Source organism: Macrobrachium nipponense, chromosome 49 (assembly GCF_015104395.2).
Source record: "Macrobrachium nipponense isolate FS-2020 chromosome 49, ASM1510439v2, whole genome shotgun sequence".
Classification (NCBI taxonomy): domain Eukaryota; kingdom Metazoa; phylum Arthropoda; class Malacostraca; order Decapoda; family Palaemonidae; genus Macrobrachium; species Macrobrachium nipponense.
In genome coordinates, this window is record NC_087224.1 from 14,005,623 (window position 1) to 14,016,952 (window position 11,330).

General features: G+C 37.9%; 1 protein-coding gene across 1 annotated transcript in view; it reads left to right on the top strand.

Moving 5' to 3' along the window:
* Nucleotides 1-617: 617 nt before the first annotated feature.
* Nucleotides 618-11,330, top strand: part of LOC135205243 (cell adhesion molecule Dscam1-like) — a gene marked incomplete in the record, with an annotated part of 279,305 nt that continues 268,592 nt past the window's right edge. Inside the window, 2 exon segments of the mRNA XM_064235592.1 lie at nucleotides 618-683; nucleotides 1,257-1,525. Of these exon segments, the coding sequence (XP_064091662.1) occupies nucleotides 1,462-1,525 (64 nt within the window).

An 11,330-nucleotide genomic window follows, 5' to 3' on the forward strand; every position in this document is an offset into this window, starting at 1 on the left:
TTTTTATATTAAAAACATTTCCTTTGGAGTATTTCAGTCAAGAGATTTTATATTAAAAACATTTCCTTCAGGGTATTCCAGTCACGACTTCCTCGGGAACCATTAAAGAGGATAATATAAAAACGGAATAATATTTTATGAGATTCCGGCACAGCTAAAAACACACTAGTCTCAGTTACGAGTTTCACACGAGTGCCGGCCGCGCGCGCGAAACAGCGAGTAGACTCGTTTCTGCTCTTTTAACGGACGATTGTCGACGAAACGCGAAACGTTGTTCGTGCTTTCGCGTTTGGGAAGTGTTTTGTTTCGGTTTATGTAATGTAAGAGTTATTCGTTTTGATTTTGAGGCGAATGGTTGATGGATGAGATGAGTAATAGCGAGTTTCGTGGTCAAGCTTGTGTTGGGGGCTTATAAGGCATATTGGCGGTTTTGGAGGCTGTTTATTTTTGTAAGAGTGTAAATTACGACAAATTCAATTGTTTTGAAACAGTTGTATAGTATTTGGAAGCGTTTAAGTCGCGTTTTATCGCCGAAAACTTCGAAAATGACGTTTGCGGGGCTAGCGACCGAGCCTCCGCACATGGGGGAGAGCAGACGACTGGGCGTGTGGTTCACACCGATGCTCGTCAGTCTGGTTTGGCCAGTGGACAGTGAAGGACGGATTTACGCTCCTTTTCACCGCGTGAGTCGAATGATCCATTTCGGGTGTTTTTCTAAGGATCCTTTCCGACTCCTGCGTGACCCCTTCTGGATGTAAAGGACCCCCCTCGGGATTATCGCGAGGACCAGATAGAATCAGGAGTTTTTCGAGAAAGGACCATTTTTTCCCCCCAACTCCGTTCGTTCAAAAGCGTCTGTGGTGTCTTCTTGTCTAGTGTGGCATTTTGTGTTTCAATATATTTCCCAGTCTCCTTCTTTGGTTTTTTACAAATATTCAATTAATAAGTGAAAGCTGCTGTTGTGAATTGATCAAATCATAGATATATATATAAAGCCTTGTGCGTGTCGTTGGAAATTGTGAAAGACCTGAAATATTATGTATAAATATTTTTTTGAGTGTCGTATCATCTGATTTTTTCTATGTTCGATATGCATGTGTTTAGAAAATGATATTTTATTGATAAAAAAAGTAATGTCAAATCGTATATCTGTTTATTGAAATATATCCGTTAAAAGTGTATTATTTTAATATATTTCTCTTTTTTTCGATATCAATATAATTATTAAAAATATATATATAAAAAAATAAAAACAGTCCTTAGGATCTAAATCAGCCTATCTTCTGAAAAGTGATTATTTCTCCCCCCTCCTTTCCCCTCATATAGACCTGTCGAATTTTTTCACCCCCCCTTGAAAAGTGCTTTTCGAAAGTGCCCAGTGAATTCTTTTTTTTCGGTGAACACAAACCGGGATCGGTTTATGGTGGTTTAACGTCGGGTTTATCAACGTAAACCACCACCATGGCCGCCTTATTAAATAAGGTTTGGCTGGCGCTGCTGTTAGCGGCATTCTGCGGGCAGAAAGGTGAGTGCAATGGGAACAGGGAGGTGGTTGGGCGAGTTCTGAAGCTGGCCTCAGGTCTTAATCACTCGGGAATCACGTCTGTGGTTCGCGAGATCATTCTTTAGTCTTAAAGATAAACCGCAGAAACACTCATTCAGCTCAGTAATGAATCATTCTTAACGCCTTGTTCTCAGCCATGAGGAGTGTCTCGATGATATCGTTTATTATTGTAATTTTGGGCAGAATTGGTCAACCCATTGTTTAGTTTTTAGGCCTAAACAAAGGTGTTATACTCTGCTTCCTTTGTGCTTGGCTCTATCCGCCCTAATCAGGAGTATCCACACGTGAAACCGTATAGAAAATAAAAATTCGTCTGAATCCGAGGGAGATCTGTTACGGCGATACGTGCAGACAATCCAATTCGCATTATGACGGCAAAAACACCTTTATTTTTTTTTCCCTAGCTTCCTCCCTCACTCTCCCTCTCTCTCTCACTCCCTCTCGTGTGCACACGTGGTTTTAGCACAGAGGGGCAATGTCGGTTTATATAATAAAGCCACAGGGACATTTTTTATTTCCATAGGATTACGAGTGGAGTCTTGTGAGTGTAGGAATTTACACGACGATAATAATAAAATATTTTCGAATCCGAAGTTGGTTTGATTTAGTTTGAAGTGATTGTATTTTGTAGATAGTTTTCCCGTCGTGGCCATGCTGTGGAAGAGTGCGCATGTGCTATGGGAATGCAAATGGACGCGATATATATATATATATTATATATATAGTATATATCTATATATATATATATATATATATATATATATATATATATATAATTAAACTGTGTCAGTTTAATTACTTTTGAATTTAACCAAAATCCAAGCTCATGTTTGTAGAAATAATTCTGTTTAAACCAGCTCAAGGCAAAAAACCAAAGCTAAAGAGAGCACTAAAGAAAGATGGGCTTACCACTAAAAGTCTAAAGGAACATTTAGGCCTATCCGCCTCGTAGGGAATGAGAAGTTATATAAGAAAGGGAAAAGCGAAAGTGGTAGCGAGTTTCCAAGTGCGTGACTTGATTGAATGATGTCTGCATGTCTTTATTTCACGTGCCGCCCCGTAGTTCGCTCTGTAAGTCAATCGGCATCCAAATAGTCACATGGCTAGATAATGATAGAGTTCATAGGTTACTATTCCATACTATGTCCAGGAAATTATTGTAATGTATAATGTTTCGTTACTATCAATGAATGATCACAGTGTAACTTTGTCTCCACAGAACTTATATAAAGTTGAAGCATAAAGTTTTATAATTGGTTTGCTACCTACGTTTTGTAGACAAACGAACTATGATTTAAAGTGTTTCTTATGCCTTATAATCTATGTAACTATTAGTAAGGATTTGTGAAAGGTACAGGCTGGTTAGACGACTGTGGTGGGCCACAATAGCATTGAAAGGAAGGCTTTGCTGAATGGAATATCAGTGTTTAACTATAGATATTTTGATTGACTAAACTGGAGTGTATCTTAAAGCTTACATACACTTGGTGTTCATACACATATATATACAAAATAGCAGCTTTATGCACGCACATAGGTACTCTACAATTACTTTTGATGATAATTAACGCTGATATTGCTAATGCATTTATTGTATCGTGCATTTCATACACAAGTATACACGCTGTTTATATCATTAGACCGAGTGCTCGTGAGTATGGCGTTTGTTAGCCGTTCGGTAGCGAAATAGTCAACGTTCCCCGTTGTCATCTCGAATGTTACTTTCGTTTTCATGTCGTCGACATTTCCGTGGAAATCCCGTGAGCTTGATAAAGCGAGGAAACATCGTATATGTATGAGAGAAGTATTATTATTATTATTATTAAGGCTTGGCGATCCAACCAGTCGTGGCTTTTCACAGTGTTGTGATGGGCTGAGTTGCCAGGTAGCCACTTTCGCAGGTGTCTTTGATTTCATTCATCTTCGCCGTAAATCAAGTTGATTTTAAGTCGGTTTTAGTGTCGGTTCGTCGCAGTGCGTCCGTTTTGATTTACTGTTTCGCCCAGATGACGCAACAATCGGATTGAAAATCGGCAAACGGAAAACCCACCATGCTGGCTCACGTTGATCGATCCCAACGTTGCCGCCTTGGAGGGAGTTTTTTCCCCCTTAATTCGTCTTCGTCCTTGTCGTAATGTTTCGTTCGGAGGGACAATTGATCTCTTCATGGGCCGCGGGAGGCGCTCAGCTGTGTTTGAACGTTTCCAAATGGGGCTGCCGACTTGAAGGGGTCGCATCCCGCCTAGGCTCTGTGAACATTTTTTGTTTGCAGGCTTCCTGCTCTTCTGCTTTTTTTTTTTTCACTTTTTTTTTGGCTTTTTTTAATGGTAACTGGGAAATTTGAAGGGCTGTTTTTTTTTGCATCATACGAACGTAGGTTCGACTTATCCTTTGGAGAATAATTTCGCGTTCGTAATTGTCCGTTCTTCGTGCTATTTCCTCGTTCAATACCGACGCGTAGCTCTAAACGTTCATCTGCATTCTTCTGAAAAGGTCGCACTTCTTGTGTGGGGGAAAGAAAATGAAAATTTGCTGAAATGCTTCTTCGTGTTTTTTCGCGCTTTCGTGCGTCGCAGTAGTAGTAGAAGTATTATAGAGGCCGCGAATCGGGTAGATCATCAGTCTAACTGAAGCGATATTATCAGCTTTAAGGAACAAATCCCCAGGGCAGGAATGGTGGTCGGAATTCGGGAAAGATCTCGTAGCTGTAGGCCTACGTAGTTGTGTGCGCCATATTTCAGCGAGTGTCGTCTGCTGCTGTTGCAACGTTTCCGGATGACGTCACGTGACTTGTTTTCTGTTGATTGTTATGCTGTTTTGTTATTCTTTTTGTTTTGTTTATTGCGTGGGTTTGTTTATGGTCTTTAGTCTAGGAATTTTGTTCTCTTTTTTTTTCTTTTTTTTTTAGTCTAGGAATTCTCTGAGAGTACAAAGTGGATAGCTTTAGTATATATATACATATACATATATACTATATATATATATATATATATATATATATATATATATATACATACAAATCATGCAGCTCTTTGTCCTCTGTTAGGAAACATCACCTTTAATTGAACCGATGTTTATGATTCTAGAAATATGTATCGTCCATTGGGCTTGAATTGACTAACCTTTAAACAACTCTCTCTCTCTCTCTCTCTCTCTCTCTCTCTCTCTCTCTCTCTCTCTCTCTCTCTCTCTCGGTGGCACTTTTCTTCCAGGTACTCATGGAGAGTTGATGGCCGCTTCTGGGTAATACTCATTACCAAGACATTGTTGTTCGCTTACTCATCGTTATTTAGATATGGTGCGGGAGAATGCAGTTGGTCTGGGAAAATGAGAAATGTGGAGATATTCGTGATGAATGTATTCTCTCTCTCTCTCTCTCTCTCTCTCTCTCTCTCTCTCTCTCTCTCTCTCTCTCTCTCTCTCTCTCTCTCCATATGTAGATAGATATAGGTATATACACTTGTTTATGTATTGTGGGCAATGAACGTTTATATATACACTACTCCCGTGCAAGCAAAATTAATACACACTGGCGCTAATATTAAAAACTTTACGCAAATTCATCGTAATACTCGAGAAATATGAAATGTAACTTATCTCAGTATTACCCAAATCAATCCTACTGCCATCACCAATTCTTATTTAGCAGATGAAGCAGAATACTAGGTTACGCATTCGAGTAAAATGATTTATCATTGAAATAAAAATATAAATAACTGATAAAATTGGCTACTTGGTATAACCAAGGTAAACATGACTGACATCACTATAGAATTCTTGGAATAGCAGTTATTGGGAGATTTCGTAGAAGAGGGACATATGTCACTGCTATTTTAGTTAGGAAGTTTTTAGTCAGAGAACACTTGTCGGTAAGGTATTATTATCATCATTATTTATACCGTAAGAGGGCTTACGCAAATTTCTGGATATTTTTATATTGGTTGTCGAAGCTAAACGGAGCAACCCCCCCCCCCCCCCTCCCCCCAGCTTCGACAACCAATGAAAAATCACCTAAAATATTTATTATTATTATTATTATAAGTAAGGAAATACACTATTTGTATTTGTATGATTTTATAGTGTATGTATATATATGTGTGTGTGTGTTTATAGAATAAAACTATCCTGTTGTGTAAACCTGTAGTACAAAAAAGAGAGAGAAAAAAAGAAAACTTTTATGCTACGCCAGCCTTCCGCCCTTAAATCTCCGGACTAAATAGCCATTGAAGCATTGGAACTCCGTCGTTATACCCCGTCGGAGGGAACCCATATATTGGCCCCCTCCCCCCGTCGGAATGGGCCACTCCAGAGGAGCCGAATGGCTCGAAATAACCCAGGGGGAACACGAGGCAGTACGATAAATCATCTCCCGACGAAGGCGTTGCTGTAGACTTTTATTTTTTATTTTTCCAGGGGGTTTACAGACAAGGGCTTGACGAAAAGGTGGATTTTTCCCCGTCGGAGGATCTGTTCCCTCAGGAGGAAGTGTTTGCGTTGGCGAAATGAGGCTGTGGTGTGATTTAGGAGTGTCTGGAGGCTCCTCAGGGAACCTGCGTTGATGTCCTTGGCTCTGAGAAGTTCCGAAGGCCGTCTATTTGTTCCCACGAAGTTTTTAGATTGTTTTCTTCAAGTGTTAAATGTTATTATTATTATTAAATTTTGATACTTCTATAATTATTATTATTATTATATTATTATTATTATTTAAATTTGAAACTTCTTCAATTATTATTATTTAAATTTGAGATTTCTTTCTTCATTATATATTATTATTATTATGATTATTATTATTATTATTATTATTATTTTATTATTATTATTATTATTATTATTAAATTTTAAGACTCCTTCAAGTATTATTATTTAAATTTGAGACTTCTTCAATTATTATTATTATTTTTAGTTTCAAGTGTCATTATTATTAAAATTTGAGACTTTTCTTCAATTATCATTATTATTATTATTATTATTATTATTATTATTATTATTATTAAGCATTTGTCCTTAAGGGCCTTGACCTCAAACATACATAGCACATAAGAAACGAAAATCATAATTATCACAATAAATTAATATTAAAACCTCAGTGCGACGACAATAATTAGCCATAAATTCCCATAAAAGCTCTTTTCCGCATTAATTACCTCAGAGTGATAAGCTCCAATAAGCCTACTACTCATTTGATTACATCGATACATGCCAATCTACCCGGAGGCTCAGTAGTCCTATGGAAGGAGGCAGCCTCCAGTTTTGCCAGCGTGGAAATTTGATGACGCCTGGTCACGGGATGTATTGCTTTAGGCCTACGTTTGAAATGTTGATTTGTGTTTCGTATTGGATGCATTGGTGTAGGCCTACGTTTGCAATGTTGACGTGTTCGCGTTTCGTATGGGCTGTTTTGATGCATTGTTTTAGGCCTACTCTTGAAAAACTGATTTGCGTGTTCGCGTTTTGTATGGGTTGTTTTGATGCATTTTTTTAGGCCTACGCTTGAGATAATGATTTGCTTGTTTGAGTTTTGCATGGGTTGTTTTGATGCATTTTTTAGGCCTACTCTTGAAAAACTGCTGTGGATGTTCGCGTTTCGTATGGGTTGTTTTGATGCATTGTTTTAGGCCTACGCTTGAGGTACTGATTTACTTTAGCGCTCCGTAGTAATCCGGAAATAGGAAAGGAGTTTGAACTTCAAATATAGCAGCCGAGATCAATATGAAACAGTATTACTTACGCAGACAGTTCCGAAAACGGTGGCTGGCCTTATGCCAGCGCATGGTATTGCCGTCTAAAGCAGACTGTAATCCGGAGAGAGAGAGAGAGAGGTTTATTCCGGATTAACGGAGGGTTTAGGGGGTCCAAGGGAGGTCCTATAAGAATGGATTTTGGGGGTGGTTGGTCGTCCCAGCAGCTGCTATAGATTCCAGTCGGGGTTTGGAGAGAGAGAGAGAGAGCTAGGTAGCTCGTGTTGTTAGGAGAGGAGGGAATTGGCGTATACGCAATCGATGTGTTGCTGAGTAGACAGAGACACAGAGAGAGAGAGAGAGAGAGAGAGAGACTCATGCAATGTAATGATTGATAAAGGCACTGGCTTCCCTCCCCACCCCCCTTTAGTGGTGGTGTTAATTAATTAACGGGATTTGTCCAACACTAAAGAGATTACAAACGCCAGACTTTCCTTTTCATTTCTGCCCCCCCCTCCTCCTCCCCCTTCCCTTCATCCCCCTGGGTGTTGAATTGAACCTAGGTCAGGGTGATGATGATTCTTGTGTGGCGTCATGACTCCCCCCTCTCTCCTCCCTCCCCCCCCATTTTTTGACCTTGCCTTGACCATGGGGGTTAGAGTTGACCTTGCATTACCCACCCCCCTCCCCCCCTCTCCAGGAGAGGGGTTTTGGGACCGAAAGCATTGGGGAATTTGGTGTGTTTATAATCATTTACTAGATGCCTCGTATTGCAAGTGCGTTTAGACTCTCTCTCTCTCTCTCTCTCTCTCTCTCTCGTATATAGGCTAATCTGCCATTGGGGTGAAACGAGTCATCAGAAAATTATAAGATTTATATATATATATATATATATATATATATATATATATATATATATATATATGTGTGTGTGTGTGTGTGTGTGTGTAAGTGTGTGGGGTTGCTTGCGTGCGCGCAAGCACACGCGTATCCCTCCAACCGCTATCCGCGCTAATGCTCCCGAATCACATTTGAGCGAAACCTGTCAAGCGATTTCCTTTGTAACGACAATCTAGTTGATTCGCGTGACACTTCATAAGCACTGGACTTCGGTGCTGGAGTTTTGAAAGGGGGCTGGGGGGGACCGCGGAGGGGGAGGGGGGTTGGGTGGTTGGTGATAGGGGTTCCTGCATGTAGTTTCATTGATTGATCCGAGAGTTGCCAACAGCAATATATACAACTCTGTTCGGGTGTCGTGGCCCGTAGGAATTTTTTCGGTCGTGCCTGCGGTGGTGTTTTTGTGTTTGGCGCGAGAATTCGTGTTTATTTTTTGTTATTATTTTTATTTGGTTTGTTTTGTGTGTGTTCCTTGTTGGGGTCGGGGGGTGGGGTTTGGTTTTTGTTTCAGTTTGAAAAATGGGCATCTGTTAAATCTGTATTTTAGGCAAAAGTGCTGAATAAGATTGGCTTGCGATATATACTATGTATGTATATATATATAATAAAAGGAGCCCATAAAAACACCAAAATATAGAGAGAAAAATACTATATTTCAGAGACTGCTGTCTCTCTTGAGGTATATCTGAAGAGAGAGAGAGACAGCAGTCTCTGGAATATAGTATTTTTCTCTCTATATTTTGGTGTTTTTTATGGCTCCTTTTATTAGATGGAATTCTGTTGTAACAACATTTTTACCAGTCATATATATATATATATATATATATATATATATATATATAAATATATAGTAATAATGATGTTATTCAAAGAAAACTCATAATGCAACAGATTAATAAAATAAAATGGGAAAAGTAAATCCACAATATGTCTGTTTGATCTTGTTATTTAAAATACAAAGCAGAAAGCTTTCGATGACCTGCACGGTCCTCCTTGTCAGTCTGACTATAATTACTCACAGTGACCATAGCAGACATATTATTGTGGATTTACTTTTCGATTTTATTATTATTATTATTATTATTATTATTATTATTATTATTATTATTATATTACCTGTTTCTAAAACTAATTTATCCTAAATTCTATTAAAATTCTCATCTTTAATGGGACTATCCTGGAAATATTTTTTTCTAGTATAAAGTCCGGTTATATCTTCACATTTGTTATCTATTCATACACATAATAAATCCTTAATACTAGTGTATAAGTAGTATATCTTCAAATAGGGACGCATAAATTCTTTATATAAGAGTATACGGATATCTTCAAATAGGGAGCCATAACTCCTTTATGCAGGTGTGTACGTATATTTTCAAATAGTGACTCACGAAATATCAGGTAAAATAGATTCACGTATGACATTTCGTACCTTATCCAAGACACAATTCGACTCTTATCTTCGGAACGCTGTTCTGATAATGTGTGACAGACAGTATTATTGTAGCTCGTATTGGTTATCTATTTAGCTTTCCTTAGCTTCGTCAATAGCTTGTTAAATGAATTTGTAAACCAGTCTCTTTTGAAAGTAAGGCTATATGTATGCGTCTTCATTTATTAAGTAAATGAAATGTAACTTGTATACAAGTCTAGTTTAAAAGGGAATGAATTTGTTTAGACCAGTCTATGTTTGAAGATATATGAATTTGTAAACTAGTTCAAGTTTTGAAATATATATTTGTAACCAATTTTGAAAGTATAGGGGATTTTGAAAACCAAGTCTAGTTTAAAAGGGAATGAATTTGTAAACCAGTCTAGTTTGAAAGTTTATATGATTTGTAAACTAGTCTAGTTTGAAAGTATATATGATTTATAAATAGTCTAGTTTGAAAGTATAGGATTTGTAAACCAGTCTATTTTGAAAGTATAGGATTTGAAAACCAGTCTAGTTTGAAAGTATATGATTTGTAAACCAGTCTATTTTGAAAGTATAGGATTTGAAAACCAGTCTAGTTTGAAAGTATATATATGATTTGAAAACCAGTCTAGTTTGAAAGTATATGATTTGTAAACCAGTCTAGTTTGAAAGTATATGATTTGTAAACCAGTCTAGTTTGAAAGTATATAGATAATTTGTTAACTAGTCTAGTTTGAAAGGGTATGATTTGTAAACCAGTCTAGTTTGAAAGTATATAGGTAATTTGTTAACTAGTCTAGTTTGAAAGTATATAGGTAATTTGTTAACTAGTCTAGTTTGAAAGTATATGATTTGCAAACCAGCCTAGTTTGAAAATAAGGCGTGCATTAATGTTTATAAATAATGCTTGAATTTGCTAAAGATAGGAATTCAAGTTTGTTTGTTTTTGTTTTTTTCCTGAGAAAAACAAATCACGAATTTGCCATGGATTCAGGGTCGTGAGAACCGTGTCTCCACGTCGCGAATCCGAGGCCATAGAGTGATTTCGTGAATTTAGAGTTGTGTAGTGTGAATTCAAGCCTTATATTGACTGGGAATTTTTTCATTGGTTGAAGAATGTTTATGGGAATTTTTGTCGTTCATCGTTAATAATAATTTTTTCTTTGGTTGAAGAATGTTTATCTTAATTTGCGACGAATTTTTGTATCTTGGCAGACTTTTTATGCTTTGAATTCAGACGTAGCATTTTTCCTTTCACTTTCTTGACTGTTTATTTTATAAAATTGTCTATTGAATTCATCCTGACTTAAATTCACTCCCGTCAACTTCACTTCCTTTTTGGGAATTCTTTTGACGTTAATTCATTCCCAATATTTTTTTCCTTTGTGGTGTGAATTGAAGTCAAAACATTCTCTTTCCGCCTTTGAATTCTTAGCTTGGAATTAACTGATTTGAATTCAGGCCTTAGAGAGAGAGAGAGAGAGAGGTGGGTGTTGCCGTGTAGTACTGTCTTTTCCAATCCTAGACTTTCATCCTATCCCAAGGCTCTGTTCTCCCACCCACCCACTTTTCCTCATTCCTTGTGGCTCTCTCTCTCTCTCTCTCTCTCTCTCTCTCTCTCTCTCTCTCTCTCTCTCTCCTTCCTCTTGCCCTGGAAATGGTTCCAGCGACGACCAGTGAAAGCCCAGCTGACTCGATTATTCTTGTCTTCGTGACTTGCCCCAGGGGCAGTCTCTCTCTCTCTCTCTCTCTCTCTCTCTCTCTCTCTCTCAGT